The following is a 27,960-nucleotide window of genomic DNA, read 5'->3' as shown; positions in this document are numbered from 1 at the left end:
GGGGCGACGGCGGGCGCGTCCCCGCGAAGCCTCGGCGGGATGACGCCGGGCGCAGACTCGTCTTCGGCCACGCCCCGTTTCCTCCCCTCTTGCCGCTGAGAGGTCACGGCGTACTCACGAGGGAGGAGAGGTGGGTGGGGGTGCCTGTCAAGCGGCAGCACGCGCGGGTTCCTCCGCATGCGCAGTGGCCGCGTTCGAGAGAGACAGAGACAGAGAGAGAGAGAGAGAGAGAGCGCGCGCGCGCCCTGCCGTTGAGGCTCAGCCTGAGGGCGGGCCGGCCGGCGGGCGGGCAGTCGGTCGGCTGTCTGGCGTCGCTCGGCGGCGGCAGCAGCGGCAGTCGCGGCGCCCGCGGGACGCGCCGGAGCCCCCGGGGCTATGACCTGCCTGCCCGGCTTCTTCGGCGGCGGCTCCCCTTGCGCCGCCCTCCGCTCCCTGCTCAAGTCCTCGCGGCGGCGCCAGCAGCCTCCGCAGCCGCGGCGCTTCCCCCTGACGACGACGCTGCCCCTCCTCGCCGCCGCCGGGCTCTCCGCGGGCCCCGGGCCCTCGCCCCCCTCGCCCCGCCGCCTCAGCGCGGAGGCTTCCCCGGAGCTCCGGCCGAAAGACGGCGGCGGCGGCGGGTTCCGCCCCTCCCGGGTGGTGGTGGTGGCCAAGACGACCCGGTATGAGTTCGAGCAGCAGCGGTACCGCTTCGCCGGCCTCTCCGAGGAGGACCTCAAGCAGCTGGTGAGTGGCTCCTGGCCCGGTGGGGTAGAGCAGGGGTAGTCAACCTGTGGTCCTCCAGATGTTCGTGGACTACAATTCCCACGAGCCCCTGCCAGCGTGTGCTGGCAGGGGCTCATGGGAATTGTAGTCCATGAACATCTGGAGGACCACAGGTTGACTACCCCTGTGGGTAGGTAGCTGGTGCAGGAAGGCGGTTTGGGCGGGTAGCTTGCAACACGGAATCCAGAGGGCTTGGGTCGCTTCTTGCTGGGCTGCTGGTGGTGTTTTTGCAGAAAGTGGCTTGATGGATTGGTTGATACCTCGCCACTCCTGGCGTCGTTGGCTCAGGACGGTTTACAACACAGTCATAAAAACAAAGGCAGTACATTTATGAATGGTTTATAGTAAAGGTAAAGGTATCCCCTGTGGTCGTGTCTGACCCTTGGAAGTTGTCAAATTTAAAATAATAAACAAGCAGTCAACTGCGCAAGGAGGACGAACAATGGTCAACAAGGCCATCTTGGTCTGCTGCATGGGGGTCCGTTGATCTCTTGTTCTGCAAAGGATGGATAAAGCACCCTCGGTGTGCTTTAGAAGCAGATTTTCCTGTTTAGCTTTGCACACCTTGGACAGTGCACTTTTAGTGTGCGTTTGCAGCTGTATTTTCCTGTGTGGAACATTATCCATGAGTGTAATGGGCATGGACAATCCAGCCACAAAAGCAAATTTGAAAGTGCATTGTCCAACATGTACTGAATAGGACTGACCTTTTGCTTGCTTGTGCACATAACATAGGCAACGGTCTGTTAAATGCATGCCTGTGAATTCCCTGAACATAACTTTCTGTCAGACCTGTGATACATACATGCAATCAGTGTTTGTAAGGGGAGTGGGAGGAACAAGACTACACTTATTTGCTCTGTCCTTTGTTTCTTCCATATAGCTTCTGCAAGAGTTTGTACATCTACAAACTATGACTATGGGCCTGCTTTTATTTATTTTATTTATTCCTTGGATTTATATGACCGCCCCTCCTGGTAAGCCAGCTTGGGGCAGTTAACAGCATACAGTTTTGCTAGGGTTTGTCATCATGCCTGTGTTGGCTTGAATATGTATGCAGCTGTGTTACCTGTGGTGGAGGGAGTAAATCACCAATGCCTGTCCACTTGTTAAGGTAATTAAAAAAATAATCAGCTATGTGATGATCCGTAGTCAAATAAATGCAAATTGAATTTGAACTACGAGACAGACTAAATTATGGTGGGTGGGTGGCAGCAGGGAACCCAGCAAGACTTGATTCACTTGATCCTTGACATAGTGGTTATATTGTCATTAATAAGCATATGAGAGATAGGGAGTTAGCTGAAGGCACCTCCCTGTGCCTTCTGGAAAAGATTATATTGCTTATCAGAAGCATGAATTTTTAGTAGTCTTGGCTGTAATGAAAACTTGGTTCAGTTTCTTTAGCATCAGAAGTAATTTTTCAGTTGATGATCTGCTTTTCCATGTTTGAGTGGCAGCCCTGCAGCTTTCCCTGAACTTCTAGCAACCTTCTGAGGTGAGGGCCAGGTCAGTTTCTATATGCAAGTATCCCATGTCTCCTTTTGGTGTCAAAGGTTTGGAGTAGGATTCAAATTGAAAAAAAACAGTTGGTGGAGCAATAGTCATGTACCACCCTGTTTTGTTTTTCTTGCTCCAGATCTCAACTGTCCAAGGCTGCGTTTCAATTTTATAAAGTCAGAACAGTCTGCACGTATGTGTGACATTTGGTTTGCCCTTAGTAGCCATTCAAATATATGTCTTCTAGAAGTTCTCCTGTTAGGCTTACTTTATATACAGTTGCTTATTTCAACTATACTTTCCCACTTTCAGTAATTGTTATGACCCACTCACTGGTCCTAAAATACGTTGGCTATCAGCACTTTGCTCCCTAGATATTTTAGGCAATATACCCTGGCTGATATTGAGTTGTGGAAGACCACTTCACATTATAGCCATTTTATTTAGGGAAGGAGAACCTGTATATGGTTGCTCATCCCCAGCCATTGTAACAGACCCTTAAGGATAGTGACCACAGCACACATAAAGCACAGTTCCATTTGTCACTGGACAAATATTTAGTCTTCTGGTAAGTGGCCTCACTAAACATTGTGTCCTCACTAAACACTGTTACATCAGATCTTTTCAGCCTTTGGTGGTATACATTATACATATCTCACACGTGTATGATATGCCATAGATTATAGAAATCTATTAATGCGTTTTCTACACAATCACACCTAGTCAGTCTACTTGGTCTTATTTTGATATCCTTGAAATAAGTACATAGGGAGCATAACAGTAGATCTGCCAGGAGATCCATATTTGAATGACTGCACAAACCAGATGCCACAGGCAGATGTGTACCTGTGATGCATAAATAGATCAGTCACCAACAGAAGTATTTATGAATCAGAGTGGATATTGACTTTTCCAGTCAAAACACTGGTCACATCAGATTGATGTTTGTTGATCCGTGGAAAACCAGCTAGATGCACAGCCATTTTCAGAGCTGTTGTGTTTATTGCAGGGCAGTGTTGTGAAGGCTGAATGTGTAGAACTAAAATCCTCTCTACTGGGCCTTTCACTCTGGAAAGGGATAAAGGCTGGGGCCAGGTAACTATCAGAGGAATATGGTAGAAGTGTGAAGAGGGGTAACCGTTTGGGGAAATGACAGCAGAGTGAGAACAGGAATGTGCATTAGCTCTACATGGATAGTTACTGCCAAGGCAACAGGATACATTTGCTAAAGCTAATTAAAATTATATACAAATACATAATTATATACATTATATGTACATATTTTAAATTTAAATGAATTATGTATCTAACACTTCATGGTAATGCATGTAAGACATCATTTACTCCCTAGTCTACCTATCTCTGTAATAATCGTATCTATTTATTGCTTCAATATTTATGACTGCCCCTCTTGGCGTAGCTGTCTTGGGGCGGTTTACAGCAATTCAGTAACAGGAACATTAAAAAACACTAACATTAAACACTCTTAAACACCATAGCTGCCAGTTGTTGCCGTTAGGATGGACTCTGATTCCCTGCTCAGTTCCGGGTGGGAGATATGCAGGGGAGGCCCCTTTTTCTGTGTGTCGTTTCTCATTGGCCCCAATCAAATACCTCTGTTTTGCAGGCCCTTTGGGACTGTGGAAGCGCCTGTCTTGCTTGCAGTTCTTCCAGTAGCTCATTATGCAAATTCCCTAAGTGCTGTGCTTTTGTTTAGTATGAACTCCCTGAAGTGTCTTTGGCACTTCAGTGTCTGTGTCCATTTTGACAAGTGGTCTGTTAATGCTTGTTGCATTGTCTGTAACGTACAGAACACGGCAGTCACCCTCCCTCAAAGCATATACATAACAATCTTCAAGGTCAATGGGATTACTCAGTTCACTTTGTATGTAATGTATAACGTTGGGAATCAATCTTTCTGTACTGAGTCTCTTAACTCATTTTGAGTGAATTTGTGCACCTGGATGCCGCAGCTATTCTTATGGTAACAGTCATAGCATCTTCTTCCTGGACTTATCAGAATTCCTTTTGAGGTATATGACCTACATAGACAGTTTCTCCCCCTCCCCCATTGTTGGGTAGTGTGTATTGCCCTTCTGTTTCAACTTGCTTTTGGCTGCAGCTGTGCTTCAAAACCAGCTCTAATTCAAACTACTTGCTGCAGAGCAGTACTTTTATGCCCTCATGAAAAATGTGCAGCAGGGCTAAGATTTCATGTGGGAAATAAGGTGCTATTAAGTTCTCATTTTCCATTCTAAACTTCTTACTGTTTTTCCCTTGGCAACAAGAGGGAGTTGTCTTGACAATACCCCAAAGTGACACAGCCTTGCCAAACTATATTCTGTTGAGCCCAGGCTGTGAAGGCAATGGTTGCAGATCAAAGAATTCCACTAGCTCTGATTCTGCCGTTTCTTTGGCACAATCTCAGGCTTTCTTTTCTCACAATCTTGTAAATTCTGTAGGCTGATATGAATGCCTGTCTGTTCATTCCAGGCAAAACAGTTACTAAAGTAATTTCTTGGAACAATGTAGCATTCTTAGAATTTGTTTTTATAAGGCCTGTGTCCAGTGCTTCAGAACATAATTGTTATTTTCAAAGTCTCTCTTGTTCTATCTAGGGCAGCCTTTTTCAACCTTTTGACCATGGAGGAGCCCCTGAAATAACTTTTCAGGCTTGGCGGAAGTACCCAGACCATTAGGCCTCCTTTTGCTCCCTCCCTCTGCTTTTACTACTACTCTGGCAGCTCTGCCTCATGTAGGCTGGAAAGAAGAGCAGAAGACAGGCACGTCATTTCAGAGCTCCCGCAGATCCCCTTCAGAGAGCCCACAGACCCCTGGTTGGGAATCCCTGATCTAGCGGTTTGTTTTGTTTTGTATTGACAGAGCTTTCCGTTGATTTACATACCAACTTGCTTGTTCTCGCTTCTTGGCATTTTAAAGCTTGGGATTAAGTACTGCACCAACAGCTTAATCTCTGAAGGCTATTATAGAAAAAGCCATTAATAATTTGACACTGACCTCTTTTCCCATTTTAGCCTTAGACTCGGTCTGCTAAGCTCTCAGTGCAGGTTTCTTTATGTATGCTGTAAAGATTAGTTTGGGGCTTAATTGCTACCAAACTGATCTAATGTGACATTGATACCTTTAAATTAACTTCGTTAATTTCAGCTCACTATATATTTATTATAAAAGGGGGATGTTCTAAATACAAGTGAGTTCTCCCTGGATTGGAGGACATCTGAGTTGGGTTTTTTCATCCTTCATTCAGGGAGGCAGGTTGTTGAAAAAACTTCACCCTCTTTCCTCTTCCTATCATGCACAGTACGGATCTCTCACCAGTCTTTCTCTTGCCTTTTGATAGGGATGGCAGCATAGTGAGAGCTCTACTGATTTTCAGTTTTAAATTCCTTTTATTTTACTCATTTGCCCTTTCCCTCTTTTCTTACCTTTTTTCTCCTCTCGGCTCCCTTTGAGACCTTTGTCTGTGAGGGAGTAGTCGGATGAATGGCTGTTTGCAGCGATAGCCAGCACTATGCTGAGCATCCTAGTACGGAGCTATATCCCCACTGGCTAACTAAGGCGGCCAGGAAGAGGGGTGCTCCTTTGAATGTAGAGTATGATTCCTCTGATTCTGAACAGGTAGAACAGTATAAAAAAGAGGGTGAGCTTCTCTTGGATGAGGAACCTGTGGAGGAGCTGCAGGTACCGAAATAGTAGTATGTAAGGTTTTTTTAACCCAAGGATTACCATCCCATGTTAGAGTGGTGGCGGCCGTCAACCTGAAGCGGTCTGAGGAGGCTGAACCTCAGGATGCACCTTTAAAAAAAAGCCATGTGGCCCTTGGCTCAGAGGAATTTTTTCCCACTGTAGAATATGCTCCTAAGGTGTATTCACTCCCTCTGGCTTCATCAATGAAGAGCCTTTATCTGGGAGTTGTCATGGATACGTCACTGGGGAAGTTCTTTCTCCCAGAAAAGAAGGCCAAGACCAGAACCCTAGCCCTGGGTTATATCCGGAAGTAGAATGCATCCTTGTTGGTAATGGCAAGCCTGATGGACACTTTCATACCCAACACAGTGGGGCTGGTGGCACTCCCGAGGTCTGCAGGTCTTTCTACATCCTTTTCAGCTTCAAATTTCTAACAGGTTGGACAGGTCAGTCTGCCTGAACCTAGCTCTGAAACATAGATTGCTCCAAGCTTAATGTTCAAGTCATCCTTGGCTTCCTTCAGGAGGGTTTGGTTCAGGGGTTGCAACCACAGAAAGCTGGCAGCCATTGCTAGAGTGGTGCCGGAAGTACACAGCTTCAAGCTTGCAAGGCATCTTCATGTCTCCAGATTCTTGATGGGAGCATCTGCCAAATCGCCTCCCCCAATGCACAGATTTCCAACCTGGAGACTCAACTTGGTTCTCAGGGTACTGATGTCAAAATTATTCAAACTGATCTCCTCAATTCCACTCAAATAGTGTCAAGGATGAAGACACTATTCCTAGTGGCAGTTATCTCGGCCAGACAAGTCTCAGAGCTAGGAGCTTTGTCCATTAAGTCGGAGTTTTGTGTATTCCACAAGGACCAGGTCATTTTACGGACAGATCCCACCTTCCAGCCAAAGGTTTTTTCAGTCATCCACATATTGCAGCAGATCATTCTTCCATTTTTTTGCTTCAATCCTCGTCATCTGAAGGAGAAGGAGTGGAATACCTTAGATGTGAGGAGAGCCCTGAATGCTTTCCTCATTAGGACTGAAAACATCAGGAGGTCAGATAGCTTGTGTATGTCAGTCTCAGCTCCCAACTTAGGTAATAAGATTTCTAGGGCAGCTATTAATTGGTGCCGGCATAACTGCACCATTGATGCATATAGTTCTCAGGACCAGATGCCTCCTCAGGGCATCACGGCAAACTTGGTGAAAAGTGTGGCAGTAAATGTGGCTTTCTCTAATAGGTCATCTGCCTTAGAAGTATGTGAGGCCGCTACCTGATCTTCCCTTTCTACCTTTACAAAGCACTATAACAGGGGTAGTCAACCTGTGGTCTTCCAGATGTTCATGGACTACAATTCCCATGAGGCTAATGGGAATAGTAATGCATGAACATCTGGAGGACCACAGGTTGACTACCCCTGCACTACAGGATAGATGCTAACAGTTCTTCAGGTGCCACTTTTGGTCGAAGGGTTCTGCAACAGGTAGAGGACAAGAGAGACGACCTGGGACTTGATACTATTTTAGAAGGTCCCAACTCAGATGTCCACCGATCATTGGGGAACTCACCGAAAAGGGTCCTTCTCCACTGGAATCAGGAGGACAGTGAAGGATGAGAAAACCCAACCCACTTCAGATGTCCTCCTGTTTCCAGAGGAGAAGGACCCTTTTTGATGAGTTCTCCAATGGTTGATCTACCTTGTGGAGATGACTAGAAATTTCAGTTAACCTTACTATCTGAGTTGGATTCTGTAGTTGGCTTTCCCCATTGTCCACAACCATTTCCATCCCTGGGAAATATTCTTTCTGGGATTGAGAGGTCTGTGTGGAGTGGGTCAGGAGGCTGCACTGGGGAGAGGGTGAAATTGTTTCCTTCTTGTGAGGGAGAAACTCCACTGACAAAAGAGCAAGATAGAAGCAATTTGCTCTCTTCCTACTGCTGCTGCCATTCCACAAGGGGGCTGGGAATTTGGGAAGATTGGGGTACTTGTGTAGATCTTGCAGTGTATCTATAAACTCATGCTAGCAAAATTTTACACTAACCATGATGCTCTTAGTTGCTCTTTTGTTCCTTATTTTGGTATCTTCAGTGTTGAATGCAAGATAATTATTTTGTTGGTGTACAGAACAGGAAGCATGCTTTTTAGCTCCTTTTTATTGGAATGTGCCTCTTCCAGGACAGAGTTTGTGCATACATGGTTTCTGATAGTGTGTATTTACACTGTGATCTGATAAGACAATCCAAAGGTCAGATTTTTGGACACATCTTCAAATGATGAAACACTTTTGTTTGAACAAAGTTCAATTCGCTGTGCATTTTTGTTGAGCGGATATTTTTAAAAGCCTGCCATAACAATCCATGCAATATTTTCTATCTTGGCACTCTTGACCTTGTGACGAGGCTAAAGACACAGATTGGGTATCTGTTCAGATTTATATGGATTATTTCCATAGCAATCCTCTGAAACCAGAGCTGTAGTGCACATGGCCCTGGATTATCAGGTTTTTAAGGGTCCACTCTGTGGCCACAGCACTCCTGACTGTACTCTACATAAGTGTCGCTTTCAGGCAAAGAAGCCACAAATTGTTGGCTGGCATCTTTAGGAGTATATCACCTGCCACTTGAATTACCTCATAAGTTTTTGCTTCTTGAGCAAGCAGGGCCATGAACTGCTGCATGAATGTGTGAAATACTGTTCTACTAGCATTAGAAGAAAACAGTCCATGGCATTTTTGCTCTTAAGGCCATTGACAAAGCAGCAGCTCTTCTTGCATTTATTTCTAAAACGCACTTGAAATGATGGGGCATGAGGGATGTTGTCATCTCAGCATATTCAGTTTTAATTGGGATCCTCTCCCAAGGGGTAGTCAAGTCACCTGTCTCCTGTATTCAGCAGGTTGGTCAGTCCCATTTATTTACAATTCATTGTATTGCTTGTACGGCTGTAGAGTTAGGTTGAAATCTAACTTTCTATCAATTATGTACAAATTATTCAATAGGCAGTCTTGAAGCATCAGCTGTTACTTTTCATTGGATGCTTAGTTTGTATGCAGCTTACTGTAAACCTTGAGTCCAATTGCCAACTAAGGCCAACTAAGTTTTATTCAAGGTGTAAACTCTTGTGTTCTTACTTTGTCTGATGGAATTGGGCTGTGCACAAGTAAGCTTACCCCTTGAATAATTATTTATTTATTATTTGAATAATTATTTATGATGATAAATAAAAATATGATAAATAAAAATAAAAATTAGATGGTCTTAAAGGTTCCAGTGGACCAAAACTGTATTCTGCTACTTCAGACTAACACAACTACTCACTAGAATCTTACAAAAAACCTGTAGAAGATGTAGTATTCTCTCAATTTAGTCAGTCTGTATTGGTAAGCACTTTGAAGGCTGCACAGAATTACAATCAAGTAAACAGGTTGACCAGCCAGAATTCTGAAAGCTACAGAGAATTTGAATGAAGCACTTACCTCCATTAGAACAAGTATACAGTGGCTTTTTCCAGCCTTTCCTCTGTGAGTTTAACGATGCAGTTTGACATTTATATATATTGTATATATAAATATATCATTTTTTTGAGCTTGGTATCTAAATCCTCAATTTTCTACAAGCACCTTAAAGTGCATACCCATGTGGTACACACATAGTTTCCAAGCTGCCAGTGGAAACTAAATTTAATTCCAGTAACAATCAGGTTAAGCGTCCAGTATACTCTACTGCAGGAAGAACAAATCCTTTTAAAGCCTCTGGCAATACAAAGAGGTGTACAGGGCACCTCGTCCCAAGTGTCAAGCTGCATCTGTGTCATGGGCTGGTGGTATGTAGTTGCTATGTACACATACCCTGCAAAGGCTCTTTTCTAGCCCAAAGGTATAATTTCTTAGTGCTTTGCCTCTTTCAAGCAAGAAGCAGAATAATAAACCCTTGTTGGCCCCCAAACCCAGTAAGAATTGATCGACTACTTTATATTCTTTGTTGTATACATTACATTCATGAACTCCGTAAGTATCTTAAATAGTGGTTCTTAAAACTGCAAGACAAGTCTCTCTGTTAGATGCAGGGAGTTGATTGTTGAGGCCTAAAAATAATACAAAGGCAGTGGAAACTGTGTAGAAATAATGTAATTGCTTAACTGGTGCAGTTTCATGCCGTGCCATCTGGCTATATAGTTCTTTGGCAGACATCACGTGGTCTGCTCATGAATTTGTGATTTTTCCCCTAAATACAACATGGATTTCTAAAGTAATTTGAAAATAATTGAGGCTAATTGAACCCCAACAATTCTGGTGGGGTTTGTGACAGCCCCTAAACTGAATCCCCTAAACCAAACAAAAATACCCTGAACGGAACAGTTTGCACCCATGCTATGGTTGGGAGAAAGGGGGGGAATCACCAATCTGTTTTGCTCCCCTCGCTTAAAAGGGGGGTGGGGACAAAACAGACATGTTTAGTGGCTTTTAGTCATTTAAATCTAGTAGCTAATAGGGGACCCACCCTGCTCAGCTGTTAGGTTTAATTCACTTGAACATCCAAACCAGGCAAAAGTCTGGTAAATGTTCTGGAAAGGCACCTTCACTAAATATCAGTTTGGGGGATCCAAACTGGTTCAAGTTCTTTCTGAATTTTGGCCCATGAATCAGTTTGTGCCTGTCCCTATAAAACAATGTAAGACCAGTATGAAACATACAATAATACAATATAATAAAGGAGGGTTACAAAGAGAAGCAATGAAATAAAAGCAGTATAATACTTGCTATAAGCTATTGCAGTAGGGAGAAAGGGACAATTAAACTTCAACCTGTTTCCTATAAAGAAGTGTTCTCTGCCATAATTACACTTTACTACTTCCTGTTGTCTTTGTAAGACTGCAGGAGTTCTCATTGTGGAACAACTGTGGTCATGATAGTTGACCATGTTTTTGATTCTGTTGTTATCAGCCAGTTCTTCAACTGAGTTTGGGAAGTACGAATCTCTTCTTTAAATTGTTTGCCATGTCTTCCCTTTTGAGATTGCACACTGTGGCATTTCCATGCATACTCTTTGAATGAAACGGAGATAATTTTCAACTGCAGCTTTTACTGGAGTAGATCAATTTATTAACTATTTTGAGATCAATAAATTTAGAGGTGTAAGGCTTTGTAGAAATGTAGAATATGCAGAAATATCCATTGTAAGCCGATAACAGTTCCACGCTCCATAGAATAACTAATGCAGAGCATTTTCTTCAGTACATGATTACTAAGGTAGGTGATTTTTCTAAAAAAAAAAAATGCCATGAAAGAGATCCAAGTACTCCAGAGTCATAAGTAATTACAATACAGAATATTGTTTAAGTGAGTTTAATTCATGAATACAGTACTTAAAGCTTAAATTGAAACAACGCACCATCCACAATCAAGAGAGAAGAGCAGTTTTGTACCTCAACAGCAGGCAGGGGGCATTACACAGCCTTGCAGGGCCTAAACATTTGAACATAGGTGGCATAGAATTTATAAGGGGAAAGTAGTCTCTATAACAGGGGTAGTCAACCTGTGGTCCTCCAGATGTTCATGGACTACAATTCCCATGGACATCTGGAGGACTACAGGTTGACTACCCCTGCTCTATAAGACCCAGGCAGTGAAAGGACTTAAAAAGTAAGCCTCAGCATGCTGAAAGAGTCATGGAAACAAATGGATAACAATTGCACATGGATGCAAAAATAGTTAGATGTTGTTACAATTCCTGCTATTTGTCAAAAAAGCAGGTAGTGGCTTCTGAGTTGAGTGATTTCAGTTTATGAAGGTTATCTTCATTTATCAAACTGATCTTGCATGTAGAATTTTACTTTTTTAACTTTTTACTTAAACTTTTAATGTAACAGGGAGAGTTTGAGATTCATGTTCTTAATTTTTACCAGTTCCAAGGGTATTAATGTTAAATAGACGTTGAAGATATTTGGCTGTTCTAGTTACATCAGGATAGCTTGACAGTTTGCATCCTTTTGCAATGGTTCCTGGTGGCAATTACGCTCTTTGCTAAATTGTGTTTTTATCTTTTGCAGCTGGCATTAAAGGGATCTAATTACAGCGGGCTACTTGAGCGACATCATATTCATATTAAAAACGTGGAGCATGTTGTAGATAGTTTAAGGTAAGGGTATGTATCAAGAATTTTGACTTGATTATTTGGAAATTTTCTCAGTAATCAGAGTTTATCTCTGTAATAACCTCAGTAATCAGACTTTGGAACATGCTAGTCTGGGAGTGGCGGAAAACAGAAACAAATGAACCCCAACCCACCCAGCTACCAACAAGCCAACAAAGTCTGTCCTACAAATATATATATTATTACAATGGTTCTGAGCAAAGCAGTTTTTCACATGTAAAAGGGATTACATATGTCTACCTTCACTTCATTTAGTACTTACCAGCATACAGCCATACAGACTTCCTGAAAATTTGAGATTCAGAAGCATATTATGTTTCTGCAAAATGGTTGGGGCTATATAGGCTATAAATTGTGCCCAGTATTCTCAGAACTCAACTAGCCAATGGTATGTGAATTGTCTGAACCTGCATCAAGTAGAATAGCATAAATCTAGACTAATTCCAGTCTAGCTTGGGGAGAAACAGTGTTATTACTTTGGCTGATGTCCTTCACTGGAAGAAGGGCAAGGAGAAGAGTCCCTTTTCATTCTCTTCAATCCTTCACCAGCTTTTTAGTTCAATTAATTGTATCCTGGTAGGTTGAGGTAGGTTGCACAGGCTGCGATATATTCTATTTGGGGCTGCTGCTGAAGATTATGTGAAAGCTTCAGCTCGCTCAAAAAGTGGTGGCTTAGCCTGAGCATAAGCATTTTAGTGTGTCAGTTTTTCTTCTGTAAGCTGCTTTTGGGCCCCTTGGGGTAAAAAGTGGTTTAAAAATCCCCAAGGGGGACAGGCTTCACGGTTCACATCTCACCTGTTTCTAACTCTCAATTTGCTGTGTGGTGAATGTCAAAGCACTGATTATTATTGTCCATAGAGCAGTACATGATTTGGTACTAGGGTACCTCATGGATCAGGTATGTGACAGTTAAAATCCTCAACACCAGAGGCTGTACGTGGCATAACCCCACTTATCAAAGGCTAGGTGAGTGAGCATCATGGATGGTAACTTTCCAATGCGGAGACTCGGGCTCTGGAATTTTCTCTGGCTGAGATGTTGAATTTTCAGTCTTTATGTACCAGGCAAAGACATTTTTGTTTTCTCAAGCCATTTAGAACTTTTGTAGCCTTTTAGCTGTATCAAATACAGGCTGCTGCTGGGTTGCATCCTGCCAACTTTCCCACTGGTTCAGGAGGGAAGGTTGTGCCAGGGATCATAGAACCTGCATGAACAAAAAGCCTTTCTGAAGGAGCCTGAAGTGATGAAGGGAACTAGTAAGATTGCCTCGGTGTAAAATCCAGTGTCTGTGTTATAACTTTCAGCAGGTTTATGCTGTGACATTTTAGAATGTTATGATACTGCTATAATACAGTGTTTCAGTTGCTTTTGTCTTATTTACTGGTTTGATCTGTTGCCATTTATCTTGTGAACCACCTCTTAAATATTTTTAGTGAAGTACAGCATAAATATTTTAAATAGCAGCATTTTTGCGAAATAACCTCATGTTAGACTGCACACTCTAGTATGCATCTGCAAATCTTGTTGACCCCAAGTGGACGTGTTTCATAACAACCCAAAAATCCCCTGATGTGTGTTGATTGGTGTTCCTGGGCCAAATCCTGTTCAGTGTAAATAGTTGGGACTTTCTATGAAGTGTTTACTTATACCTTGGTGCAACTTACAGTTACCCTGATGAAGCTCACTTTCGCACCACTAAATTTGATAGTCATGGTTAAGTCTGCTTTCTCCTTCCTAGAGCTATTGTTTTACATTCATGGCCTAGTTTTTTTTAACCTGAAAGCTTGCACTCCTTGACACTTGAACTTGACTAACTAGAGCTCCTGTTTCCGTAAACCTTCTAGGAATGAGAAAATTGAGGTACGTCTTGTGAAACGCAGAGAATATAATGAAGAAACGGTTCGGTGGGCCGATGCTATTATAGCAGCAGGAGGTATTAACTTGTGAGTGGGGAATGGTGTCTTGAGTTACAATAAATTTGGTTGGGTGGGCCACAAAAAATGGAAACTGAGGTATCAGGATAGTGATTCTGATGCCTTTTAATCCTAGAGATTTAGTCTCTACGGTTTTAAGCAGAATTATAACCTGATTAGAACTTGACTTTTAAAGTGTTTCTCAGTATGACCGTTTATGCACTGGGAACTTTACTGCCCTAGCTCCCGTGCAGGAGCACAATTCAGAAGCGGATGAGGCACACCAGGCCAAAAGCTCCCCCGTCTGGGTGCAGGAAGAGGTGGGGCAACGTGCCATGACTAAAACTCCAGCCTGCAGCCCAGCATGAAACCTCCAGTGCATAAACGGTCTATGCATAATCTTTCACCAAATAAGATAAATAAAACGATCCTTACCCAATTTTGTACCTCTATGATTAGATTTCAAAGTTACTGATTCATTCAAAAAGTTTATGCGGTTGCTTACCAGGTTTGAACTTCCTTGTTTAACTATGACAGATAATTTTGTTACTTGGCTTGAACACAGTCAGCATATCTGTTCTGCTGCTCCTCACAGTTTTGTAGGCTTTCTGCGTGGGAGAATCTCATAGGATTCTTTTAGCTAACTGCTCAGAAGTTACAACGAAAGTTGCAAAAACATGCTTTTAAAAAGTCCCTCAAAAGACATGTGCCAGTTAAGAAAAATTGCATTATATTTCTGAAGGGGAGAGGAATGGGAAGGTGACTGTAAGCCACTTTGAGCCTCCTTCGGGTAGAGAAAAGCGGCGTGTAAGAAACAACTCTTCTTCTTCTGAAGCATGCACTGGCGAATAACTAAGTTTTTTCTGCATCTATCTTCATAGAAGGTGCTTTCTGATGGCAATTTGTGTTTCATGTTAAAGTCTGTCTTTTGGTATAGTGTTCTACAGATCACATAAAACCATACAGGCATATACCTGCTTGTACATGACACTTGAGAATAATACATATTTTTAAATACTCTTACATAAAAGCAATCTGATCTCAACTGTGTACTCCACCTAGGTGATGGCACAATGCTTTTGGCAGCCAGTAAGGTGCTGGACCGATTAAAACCAGTCATTGGAGTAAACACAGACCCGGACAGGTGAGCCTAAATCTCTCAGATATCTTACATTACATACCATAGATTTTGAAAGCCATAAATATTTCCTTATCTTGGATAGAGTAAATTTTGTATCCTTTATTTATATGGAAAGGTACAGTTGTTGATTTTAATAAATTATGTTGCGTGTAATATCATTAGCGTTCAGTCTTTCCTTTAACCACATGAACTCCCAAATAAGAATTGTTATGAAAGTGCTTTGACAAATTTGGCAGTCCTTGTGTAACAGTTGACCGATAACTTGGTCTCCCAAGAATACTGTCTAAAAGTCAATAAGTAAGACAATACCGGATTACATTTGTGTTTTAGAATGGGTAAGAGAGACCAGCTCTCTCTGAAGGAGAGTAAAAAGATCACCATTCTCATACTTGCACTTCATTTTTTAAATCTAGATCTGAAGGCCATTTGTGTTTACCTGTACGCTATACACACTCTTTTCCAGATGCTCTACAGAAACTCTACCGTGGTGAGTTCAGGTAGGTAAGAGCTGAATTACCCCTAAACCCCTATTTTATTTTATTTATTTATTTAGATTTCTATACCGCCCTTCCCTACAGTTAAACATGAAAGGAAATTCATGGCTGCACACTTGTGGATGATTATAAGATGGATTGATACAAGGAAACAAATCATGAAGAAATACTGCCACATCACATTAAAACATGCTGTACACTCTTGCTATATTTTGGATCATTTTGAAATGTGTAACCTTGTTTAAATTACTTTGCATCATACTCTTATTATTTTTTATTTATTTTTTATATTTATATACCGCCCTCTCTGGAGGCTCAGGGCAGTTTACATGGAACATAAGAACAGTACATGAAACTGTGAAAGACTGAATCTAAGCGTGTGTTCAGTTATCCAAGGCTTTCAAGTGGACAACCTTGAAAATTTATTTGACCGAATAGCTGTTTGGTGAGAAATAAACAGCAAGACCAAGTACTGGACAGACTCGGAAACTGGCTTGAGGTTTATTTCCCATATGCAAAGGATAAGAAATGTCTTATTTTGAGAGAAAAAGTACAAGAGAGATTTAGTATGTTAAAATCAATGTAGTTTTGACAGCTTTTATTATTATTTTTTGTACCAACTTAGGTTTACACTGTTGTAAAATCAAGTGTTCAGAAGAATGAAATCTTGTGCTAATCGGGCTTAGTTATTGTGTGCAACATTTATCAAGTCAGTGAACTATGTCTTAACACTCTTAACACTCTATTGAAACATTTATCAGTGTTTCTGTCAAATCGAAGACATTCTTAACCATGACTTAAAATAGCTGCTTTCAACAGGAACATTAGGTCTTGTATTTGACTAAGAGAAACCCTTTGTAGGTCTTCTAAATAACATGGTTGTGGGAGTACCAGTTACACTGGCCAATGTAATGCAAAGTGTTCTGCAAGCCTAAATTAGGTTGTGATATGATTAAATCTAGTTTCTGCACCTCCCCCCCTTCCTCCCTTTTGTTTTTCTCTGATACCAGGGATTGAACCTTGGACCTTCTGCATGCCAAGCATGTGCTTTGCCACTAAGCCACAGCCCCTCACAGCCAGTTTTTTGCACAATTTCCTTTTATTGTATGCACCGTCCCTCACTGCTGTATTTTATTTAGAAGCAGTTTTTAAGGATGTAAGGCATTTCTGGGGAAAGGCCGAAAATGTCTTGTGTGAAGTGTATGTTTGGACATAACCAAATGATTTTTTCGTTGTTGATAAACTTTATAATACTTGAAACATATCTGTACAGGTGACCCTTGTATTGCTGGTGGAAATGCATTATGTATTTACGATTGTTTTGGTCTGCCTTTTATTTAAGATGGCAGTGGCGGCAGCGAATCCGATTGCACCTTGAAGGGACAGGTATTAATCCTGTCCCTGTTGACTTGCATGAACAGCAGTTTAGTCAAGAACAGCATAGCAGGGCCCATGTTAACGGAAGATTTCAGGATCAGAGTAAGTATAATCTTTACTTTGAAATCAGCTCAGCTTGAAGCACCTTATTTTCACTTGGAGAGAGAAGGATGCAGACAATAAAGTACCCTCCTACACACAATGCCCAGAGTCAGGAAGTAGGCTGTTCGCTTCCAGACGATACGGAGTGCCCAATATCCTCAGTTCTATTTTCTGCCTCCTCTTGAGAACAAGGCAAGGAAAGAGCTCCATGTTTCTTCCATCACGCACCTTTACTTACTGGATCTCTACTCTTCTTTGCCTTAAAAAAAAGAAAACAGAGGCTACTTCTTTTCTTCTCCTTTTACTTTCCATTTCTCTGAGCCCTCCTAATCTGTGGCAAAGGCCTCAGCAGCAAGGTCAAAGGGCAATCCAAGATCGTGCATCTTCCCACCATCAGCATCAGTGAAGTTCAAGCCCCGCAGGCTCTTAAACAAGCAATGGTGTCCATTTGCATTTTGGAAGGGAAACCCAGATTCGCCCACTGGGGAGGACTGCAAGCAGCATGCCCAAGGCCAAGGCTCATACCACTGGGAAAGGTAACACTCCAAAGTGGTGAATAAACAGCAAGTGGGATTTCCTTCGGTGCTTCTGAGTCTGGGGTGGGGGATGCAGAATGCTTCTCAGTTCCCATGGAACTCATGGCCTGGATGGAACAACTTGTTAATGCCCAATGGGACTGCAGACTGAGGAAGATGACCCTGAAGAATTCTGGAAGGACTGATTCTCCCTCCTCCAAACCCCATGGCAGCAACATTATTCCCAGTGGGACACCAGATAGAATAAAGTCTGACCTATTAAAGCAGCCATGAAAAACACAGCAAATTTCCTCCTCCTGTTTTGGGTCCCATGAAGAATATTATCCAGCCTGCTCTGATCATGACTTGGCCAAGAAGGAGGAGTGTTCTGTCATGATGAAGAATCCCCTCCCTCCACTCAGCACACCAAAGGGCATTTTTTCTCGGAGGAATTCTTACTGCTCTCTCAGACCCTTCAGGCTGGTTTCAGCTTCTTGGATGTTCAGCAAAGTTCATGATGAGACAAACTTTTGATTCAATTATTCTCCAAGGCCTCCAAAGGTATTAATTTGACCATTCACTGAAGAGCACCTGACCCGATTGCAGTCTACTTTTCATCTAGGTACTGTCATAGATTCCACCGGAGACACGGTCTTCTTCCCACCTGAGAAGGGACAGAGCAAGCAGTCAGTCATGTCCAGTTGGCATGCTTGGCTGACTTGCTATTTTTAGCCCATATCAAAGCCTCATGGTTTTGCCATCGACACTGTGCTAGAGTCAAGGGCACACTCACAATTGCTTTGGATACTACTTCCTCACCAAAATGAATCACAGTGGATACCTGGTGGGGTGTGTCCTTCAAGCTACAACAAAAGCTGGCAAGATTGATGTTGTAGGTCAAAACCAACCTGAATTTTTTGGGAGCAGGGGTCCTCTACATACAGGCAGAGACTGACTGAGCTGCAGGTGTCTGGACCAAGAGTAATGGGAGTTTAACTACTCATTGGCTCAGCTTCAAAACCCATAATTTGGTCGGTCTTTAGAGGACCTCTATGTTACTTCCCAGAATGCCAGACTTCTGAGATTCTCTCAGATGCTCTCATACCACTGTGGCTGTTGAGATCTCTTTATGTTCTGTTAACTCCCAAAATCATAAGCTCAAGCAGAAAAAGGTAGAACTTGGCCTTGGAAACCCTGGTTCTCAGATCTCCCCCACAGAGCTACAAGATAAGCACATTCTGTGATTAGTTTACATTAGTTAAGGAAGTCTCTGAACTGAGGATGGTGGGCACTCTCCTCTCCACTGGAGACCGAAGGAACAGCCTACTTTCTGTCTCCAGAGGCTCTTGGTGGGAGGATATGGTTAGTGCCCTCCTCTTGAAGTAAAAGAAACGTTCATATAAACATGGATCTTAAAATACAGAGGTCTGTTCTTAATGAACCATCTCAAATGAGATGGGGAAACTTCATACTGTTTAGAATGGAAGCTAAATACACACAAATGGATCATTAGGCTTCTGTATAACTAATGGGGTATATTCAGCAGAGGGGTTTTCATGAATAGAAGGGAGCTGATGCTCACTGATTCCTCACTGTTGTTGCAGGTGTCGTCATGCTGTTCCTGGGAGTCCCGTATTCCCCAGGAATGGCATTTGGGACTCCCTAAGAAGTGGGGAGGAGAGGAAGTGTTCATATCTGTGTGCAACTATGTCTTGTTAAAAAAAATTAAATCTGTAACAGTTTTGCTGTATCAGTCTCTAGAGACCTTTATCCTCTGCATTTATATTTATGCAATGTAATTTGATCATTCCGCAGGATCCCAGATCTCTGCACCACATCTGTTGCCAGTGAGAGCATTAAATGAAGTTTTCATTGGAGAGTCCCTCTCATCCAGGTACATAAAGTGCCATCTACACCAGAGCATCATTGTTTGTCACAGCTTGCAAACGTCAGTAAGGAAGCCTAGGAATATGATTTTGCTTCTGAACCTGTGGCTAGGCAGTTGTACTGTTTGCTTTTCCTTTGGAACCATACATCCTATTTTTAATTTTGTTTTAAATTGCTTTTGTGTCTGTGAATTACCTCTCGCATGTTGCATGTCAAGTATTTTATGCATGGCTGATACTGAAGTTCAGATCCTCCACGTGCCATCGTTGTCATTCCTTGTTTAGGAATTCACCAGTGTAATTTCTGAATCAGAGATTCCAAAAACACATTGAATGCAGCTGTAAAAGTAACTTACATTTCTTACTGGTGTGGTCTGTTAGGAGTCTGAAAGGAGAACGTGGTACATACCACTTTGTGCCAGCATTGCATACTAGGACCGAAGTGGACAATAAGCTCAATCGCACCCTGGATGAAGAGCTATCGAAATATTTTTCATCATTCTTCGTATACAGTAGTGTTTCCCAACCACGGTACCATATGGTAATGCAACCGACCTTCAATGGTACCATGATATGGGGGTATTCAAAATGGCGGCTGGGAAGAGCTCTCCCGTCCTGTATCTGCTGTTTCCAGCTCCAAGTGAAGAGGAAAGAAATTTATTGGGGCAGTGGCCATTGATTGACCTGGAGGGGGTGGGGAGGGGAGGGGCTCCAGCCATTTAAACCTTTGCCGGCCAAGACTCCTCCCACTTCCAGGGGGCATGGCAGTTCAGGTACTACTAAGACCCCCCTCAAGCAGGGGCTGCTGAAAAGTTTGAAAAGGAAGAGGACCCAAAGGATTTGCAGAGACTGGAACAGGCAGTGAGCTGCAACTGTCCATGAATGAAATCCTCCACCTCAAAGCTGCCAGTGAGAGTTCAGAACACGGGGCACAGGGAACACTTGCTCTGCTTGTCTATAAGAGCAAAGAGGGGAGGCAGTTTCAGCACAGTGACTCTTTCTACAGTTGATCTTTGCATGCAGAATGAATAGATGAATGTATAGATGAGTGGGATTGCTTTAATTCTAGTGTGTTGCTAATACAGTGAAGGGGTGTGAAGACAAAAATGCTAGATTTTATGCACCATAGAGTCTAAACTATGGAGATATTTATGTAGCAGTACCATGAATTTGTATTTTTCAGCTGAGTGAAGGAAAGTTTAACTTGTCTCAGGTGAGAGTGGGAGATTCATTTGTAGTTCAGATATATTCTTAATTCTAGTTGAATGTGTGTACATAGGTAGAAAATGTTATTGTGCCTACATGTGCTTACATGTAGGGAAACGTTAACTTGTCTTAACTACAAACCACCCACAGTATATATATTAATAATAAATTCTAAAAGGCTTTCAAAATGGCTTGCTGGATTACTAACGATTTGTGTTTTGAAATGTGGCAAACTACCAATCAAAACTAATCCTGACCTTTCCTTTTGAAAAACGCTGTGCTAAATTCAGTCATGAAATGTTGAGCCATATTTGAAATTGGCCCTTTTAGACTTGTACATGCCTGATGTGGGGCTGTGTTCTGTCTTATTCAGGGTGAACTATAAGTCCTGCAAACCCAGTTTTAAATTCTCCCTTCATAGGGCTTCTTACTATGAAATATCAGTTGATGATGGTCCCTGGGAGAAACAGAAGAGCTCAGGTCTCAACATATGCACTGGAACAGGATCCAAAGCCTGGTAGGTTGGGGTGCTGCTGTGGTGTCGGTTACTGATTTAGCTTATTCAGATTCTCCATCAGAATATAAAATATTAAATGCTCTATTGCAGTACAGGCTGCCCTTTCAGAGAACCTACATGTCCTGCAGGGCTTTTTATCAGCCTGTCAATGCCAACCTGTGGCAGTCTTGGAAATTATTTACAATTTAGTTTGTGACTGTGGTGGGTCAGCTGTTCTCTTGAACAAATATGGGGCAGGTGAATTGAAATAAGGACCTTCATGGGTGTATCAGACTAGCCGATTGGTACTAGATTGTTGTCTTTTGGATGGTCCAGATATAATGGCAAGCTGTGATGAACAAGCCTTGTGTTTGCATGCCTTCCAGTTTAGTTTTCTGTGTCAGAAGTTATCAGCAAACAAGGGTTTGTGTCGCCTTCAACTCCGGATTGAAAATAACGGTTTAGGGCTAGTTTGAATCCTGTCCGAAATGGGAGCACAAGCAGTAGCTTGGTCTCAGTGTAAAGGCAAGTTGTGGTTTCTGCTGGTTTGGAAGTCGCTAATAAATGCAGTTCATGCCAGGGATGTTTGGATCGTAGGAAACAAGATGTTCTGAGAGTAACGCCATCAAAAATCTGAGCTCATAGGGATTTAACGACCAACTTACAAAGTACATTGGGTTAGTTATATGTAATTGGGCCCTTAAAAATTAAAATGTTAAAACCAGTTTGTTTAAATTCTGTTGGGCTGTAACGAAATCTGGGTTAAGAAATATATACTTTAAGGTTTGTTTTTTATTGGGTCACAATATTTTTTAAAAATTTACTAAATTTTAATCAAGACATCTGGGGCAAAGCTGAATGGATCCAGGGGCAGTGAAGAGATCTCTGGTGGTAGCCTCTGGCCCCAGCTTCAGCAATTCCAATATCAGTTTTGGGTATTATAAACTGGTGAATTCATGTATTTAGTCACACTTGCTTTATTCTGTTTTTAGGTCTTTTAATATCAACAAAGTAGCAAATCAGGCTGTGGAAGAAATCCTTAAGATTGGTGAGTTGCCCCCGGCACACCTGTTAAGTAGCAGTGCAGAAGATAATGACATCTAATTGAGACTCTTCTTCCTTTGGTTCAATAGCTAAAAAGTACGAGAGTTTAAACCTTCCAATGAACAAGGACCTAATACAAAAAGGTTAGTGAGTACACTTTAAGTGTCTTATTGGCATGTCTGAAATATTAATAGAGCCAGTGTGGTATAGTAGAATCATACAATGGGAAGGGACCTCCAGGGTCATCTTATCCAACCTCCTGCACAATGCAGAAACTCACAACTACCTGCTTATCTACAGTGACCCCAATTTCATGGGCAAAGGACATCCCCCCCACACACACACCAAAAATCTCCAGAATCCAGCCTGGCCTGGAGGGAATTCACCTACCATCCCCCAGTGGCGATCAGCAATTCCTTGGGTATGCAAGGAAGGGCCACAAGAGATAAACACTAGCACACCCCCTACCCACCCATCCACAATCTGTCTAAATTTATAAAATTAGCACTTCAGTGATTAAAGAATGACAGACTCTAATTTGGAGAACTGAGTTTGATTCCCCATTCATCTACACAAAGCCAGCTTGGTTCCCCTCGGGATAGTCACAGTTCTCTTAGCGCTGTTCTTGCAGAGCAGTTCTCTCAGCCCCACCTACCTCACAGGGTGTCTGCTGTGGAGAGAGGAAGGTAACAGTGTTTGTAAACCGCATTGGGGCTTCATTGGGTAGTGTAAAAAACCAGCTCCACTCTCTTTCAATTTGTGCATCTCTGACGCCTTGTCTCACATGCTGTAAAATGCTTTTTGTACTGAAGAAGTAAATGGATGCGTAGCAGTTTCTGAGGTTTTAATCCGCTGTGATTTAAAGTGGCCAGTTTAATCCGATAGTAGTTTAATATTTCACTTTAAAATATTGTGTACCCAAAACTTTTAATATGGTACAGGCAAAATAATTTTTAAACTTCTTGTAATTTGAGTTATATCAGCTGCTTTACTCTAATCTTTTCAGGATATATCTGTAAACCACCTGTTTTGCAAAAGCAAAACCTCCAAACACCAGTTTACTAATTTGTGGTGAGCTGGTTTGTAGAAACTGAACATCTAACTTTTGTACTTCCAGTAACAAATGAATATAATGAATCACTGTTGTATGATCCAGAGGAACCCAGGATGTTTTTCAGCATACGGGAACCAATTTCGAATCGTGTTTTTTCAAGTAGTCGGCAACGGGGGTTTGCTTCAAAGTAAGTACTGGCTGCTGGCGTTGGGCCTTGGGTTAGTTTGAAAACAGGGATCTTCTGCAGGCTTTAGATTTTTCCCATATTAGTCTTAAAGACATTCGTTTGGCTGCTGGTATGTAGGCTAATAAGAGCCTCTTGTGGCGCAGAGTGATAAGGCAGCCGTCTGAAAGCTTTGCCCATGAGGTTGGGAGTTCAATCCCAGCAGCCGGCTCAAGGTTGACTCAGCCTTCCATCCTTCCGAGGTCGGTAAAATGAGTACCCAGCTTGCTGGGGGGTAAACAGCAATGACTGGGGAAGGCACTGGCAAACCACCACGTATTGAGCCTGCCATGAAAACACTAGAGGGTGTCACCCCAAGGGTCAGACATGACTCGGTGCTTGCACCGGGGATACCTTTATGTAGGCTAATTGGCATTATTGCGCAAGGTGTGTGGTGGGGTCACATTGCAGGTCTAAAATGTTGACCTTTTGTGAATGTCTTTCAGAGCTACTCTCTTAAAGTTGCTTGGCTGTTAACGATAGGACACTTTCACCGTCATTAATTCACATTTATGTTTTAACTGTGTATAAAACCTTTGATGTAAGCCAACCCGGGTCTGCTGGGGAAGGAGGGGCGACCTAAAAATCAAATAAATAAGGTCACCATAAGTCAGAAATGACTTGAAGGCATGTAACTTATACCTACAAGAGGTCTTCAGTATACATTGAAAAGTACAAAGTACAACCGGAACAAACTAGGGTTGGCCGTGGCTTCCTCTTGAGCAGTCTATGCCAATATCCTGCGTTGAGCAGGGGGTTGGACTAGATGGCCTGTATGGCCCCTTCCAACTCTATGATTCTAATATCAGAATTGTTGTCCTCCTGCCTATGAGCACAGAACAGAAATTCTCTTGCTGAGAATCCTTGGGAGAGAGGCAGTAATCTGCCATCCCGGGAGTTTTTTGTTTGTGTGCTTCTGCGTCCGAGAATGTTCACTTGGCAAGCTGTCTGTAAGTTTCCCTTTTAAAAATGTATTTGCAGGGTGTGTGTCCGCTCTCGTTGTTGGGATGCCTGTATGGTTGTGGATGGAGGAACTTCTTTTGAGTTTAATGACGGTGCTATAGCATCCATATTGATTGATACAGACGATGCATTGTGTACTGTTCTCCTGCAAGACTGAAGAAGTGCATCAGAAGCGTTCAAGCCTCAGAATGCACAGATGGAATGCCTGGCCAACAAATTGGAATGCTGCGTGTCCCAGATGGGGCAATTGTGTTTTCTCTATAAGCAGCCACTTAAGAAACAAAGATTGAAATGGCTCATGATTTCTTTGGAGGAGAAATTCTTGTAAAACTGGTGTTTTGTCATTTATTGCATCTAATAACAGGAGACTTGCTTGGCAGGCTTCAGATACAAGTCTTCTGTTGTGACTTTCAAAACAAATCTTAATGTGACCAACACTTTTTAAACTAATGGGGGTGGGGGGGTCAGACTACTATTAATAATTGTACAGTTTTGACAAATTCATCAATACCTTGATTCGTTTTCTAAAAGCAAATGCTGTCAAAGCTCATTAACTTGAAGGTTAATGTTGGGATTTGTTCACCCAACTAATTAAGACAATGTTGGCACCAATAATTTTTACCTTTTTAATATTTGTAACAGTACTCAATAGAAACATCCGTCTTGAATTCACACTGAAAATTACAGAAGCAAATAGGGACTGGAAATATCTGTCTTTTCTCATCCCGTTTGAGCATTGTGCTGCTCAGGTTAACTGGTTTCAGCTTGAGGAACTTATTTGTGATCACTTTGTCTTTCTAATCAATTTAAAAACCATTTTTAATACTAGTCTAAATTGATTTTAAAAAAAAAACCTCTGTACATTTCCCAGAAGCTGTGGTATATAGTAATCTTAGGCAAAAGTTGCATACTTAAAATCTGGAGCTTAATTTTCTTAAGTAATGAAAATACCATTCCTTGTAAATTTCAAATTGTTAAAGAGCATGTGTAATGTTGGATGCGTACAACCTAAAACTCATCTGTGTCAAATGAGCATATAGTTAGTCTCCCTCAACATCATGCATTTTGGAATTATGTTTTATGTAAAGCAAATACCAGTCAGAATTCCTACTTGCCATATCAGTAATGGGCAACAACCCATAAAACTTTGACCATAGCCAGTGACTTGCCATTCTTATTTATTAAATTAGGTGTATGGGGTTTTTTTATGGGGGGGGGAGGGTGCAAATAGTGATTGATATTGTATTTAACACTAGAGAACTTGCACGGTTCTTCATCACCACCCGAACAAATCACTGCCAAATTCATTGTTTTTACATTTGAAACAATAATGAACCTTCACTTCAGTGTGAGTCAAGTTGAAGACCGTTCCAAAAACATTAAAACATTTTAAAAGCTGTTTTGAAATGATTGTGCAAGTGGTGCTTTTAAGGCTGGGAAGGGGGGGGGGGATAAGTCTGCCTTCATGGTGGAGAAATAGCAAAGCTATAAAATCAAAATACAGACAGCTGGCTCTGTGAACTATATTGTAAGAGCTCCAAATGAAACCCTGCCTGCTGCCAAAACAGCATTTTGGTTGAAATGCTGGATGAGCTGTTGAGTCAGCGATGTTGAAGTCAGTGGATCTTGCTTCTGAATAAAGGTGCTTGGGAGCAGGAGGCATAAACATGTTTTGTAAACTAAGAAAGCTGTGAAAGGGGGTACTGGTTGGTGACTTTGGTTTTCAATCTAAACCAGTTTCAATATTTAATAGCTGTATTTCATATAGGTACCATGGGAGTTTATAGCTATGTTTCTACATGCAGTCTCACAAGCTCCTTGTTTCCCTTCCCTACCACACACAAAATCACAGGCCTCCTATTCCCACTGTCCTAATATGCCACCTGTCTATAGAGGGCAGGGGAGACTATGGGGCCCATTACGTTGAATGGGTACTGTGGTAAGTGATATCACTTTTATGATGAGCCAATTTTGGCTGTGCCAAAACCATGAATAGTTTAAAAAAAGAAAATGATTTCTGAAAGGAAACAGATACCCCCCTCCCCCCCTAAAAAAGACTGGTTGGTGGGAGATGTGAATGCAAATTTGTACAGGTATCAGAAGGCACAGACCCACTATTTTACATATGAAGTGTTCTTGGACCATCGACAAATATTATAGTTTATACTTTTTAATTGTTGCTGTCTGTTTGGTAACTGAATACAGAGAAGTGAGCGGTGTTAGTATGAAAGTCGTGGACAAATCTTTGGAAACTTAATTCAAGATGTTGAAACCATTACTGAATTCATTTTGTGCTAAAGAAGTTGACAAAGCAATTTTGAAATGTGCAAATAAATTTAATAAATTTCGGCTGTGTAGCTGAAATGATCTCAGTTGCTTAATTTCAGCATTTCTCTTTCCATTAATTTTTAATCTGGACTCCAGAATTAAAAATAAAGACATTGGTTTGGTTTAATTAAAAGTGTACACTGTACTTGAAAAGTCAATAGTTTTGAAAATATTTACAGAATTTATGGTAGACTTGTCAGAATTCTCAGCAGAAGACATTTTTTAGAACGTAGAATATTTTTTTTCTTTCATTCTTTGTAAGTATGCCCTTATGCCTGTGTAATGCGAATTCTGCATCTAATAACATGACCTGTAGTGCTAAAAATTCATTTTTGTATTTCAAATAGTTAAAATAAGAAAAGCACCTTTTTTCATCTTTTAACGTAATACAAGAACTTCCAAGTACTGGTAGGAGGTACATTATTAACAATAATAGAGAGGATAGGAGCCGGTTATAGCTCAAGCTTGTACTATTCTTTCTTTGAGCAAGAACATTTGTTCTAAACTGTGACACATACACAGTAACTTCAGAATCTACACAGAACTGCATATCTCAGGATCCACCCACCCAACCCAGTATGCAGAACTTATCCTCAAAATGGGTGAGATCTCCCAACTGGTTTGCTGCATAGAAGATGCATTATCCCCCACCCAGTGACTGATTATAAAGGATAACAACTTACTTTTCTGGGAATTAATGTGCCAGTGTCATTGTATATAGAGGTAGGTCCCCCCCCCCCCTTTAAATCTCAAGCTGAAGTCCTTCCAAGTAAATTAGTAACAGTCCACAAAACTGTTGCGGTCCTCATTTGTATAAACATTTAAAAAGATGATACTACAAACATTTTTCATGCAGAAAGGCGGGTGGAGCATATTTGAACAGAACCTAATTCTTTGCAAGAGGGCAAGAGTTACACCCTTGGATGCAAGTGTCAGTACCAGCAGAAATTAAAGACAGGCTTGTTTTTCTCAGCTGCAAGAATAAAAGTCTTGTTTTTAAAAAGTGGTTCTAACACCTTGAGAAGCCACAATTATAGCACCCCAATAATGCTGTGACCAGGTACTGGGCCCAATGAGTGAAAGGAACATCTGAACAGGC

The 27,960-nt window shown here is 41.9% G+C and overlaps 1 protein-coding gene across 4 annotated transcripts; it reads left to right on the top strand.

Moving 5' to 3' along the window:
• Positions 1–170: 170 nt before the first annotated feature.
• Positions 171–26,897, top strand: NADK2 (NAD kinase 2, mitochondrial). Of its 4 annotated transcripts, none has more exons than XM_077346980.1 (12): positions 171–723; positions 12,016–12,104; positions 13,964–14,052; positions 15,095–15,176; positions 15,587–15,670; positions 17,010–17,146; positions 19,477–19,555; positions 21,127–21,270; positions 22,242–22,297; positions 22,383–22,436; positions 23,411–23,534; positions 24,552–26,897. In XM_077346980.1, the coding sequence occupies exons 1-12, from the start codon at positions 376–378 to the stop codon at positions 24,688–24,690; spliced, it is 1,425 nt and encodes a 474-aa protein (XP_077203095.1). In that variant the 5' UTR covers positions 171–375; the 3' UTR covers positions 24,691–26,897. The 4 variants fall into 4 exon arrangements, with proteins under 4 accessions (XP_077203095.1, XP_077203096.1, XP_077203098.1 ...); XM_077346981.1 differs by having other exon boundaries at positions 175–723; positions 21,175–21,270; XM_077346983.1 differs by having other exon boundaries at positions 582–723; positions 12,016–12,110; positions 13,964–14,062.
• Positions 26,898–27,960: the final 1,063 nt, after the last annotated feature.

Source organism: Paroedura picta, chromosome 7, assembly GCF_049243985.1.
Source record: "Paroedura picta isolate Pp20150507F chromosome 7, Ppicta_v3.0, whole genome shotgun sequence".
NCBI lineage: Eukaryota > Metazoa > Chordata > Lepidosauria > Squamata > Gekkonidae > Paroedura > Paroedura picta.
This window is presented reverse-complemented; position numbering and strand designations above follow the sequence as displayed.

Bases quoted from the DNA above. Each gene is read 5' to 3' on its own strand.
- NADK2 (XM_077346980.1), top strand. From the start codon at position 376: ATGACCTGCCTGCCCGGCTTCTTCGGCGGCGGCTCCCCTTGCGCCGCC. The intron at 12,105-13,963 runs GTAAGGGTATGT...TAAACCTTCTAG, and splicing joins CATGTTGTAGATAGTTTAAG to GAATGAGAAAATTGAGGTAC. The intron at 15,671-17,009 runs GTAGGTAAGAGC...CTTTTATTTAAG, and splicing joins CTCTACCGTGGTGAGTTCAG to ATGGCAGTGGCGGCAGCGAA.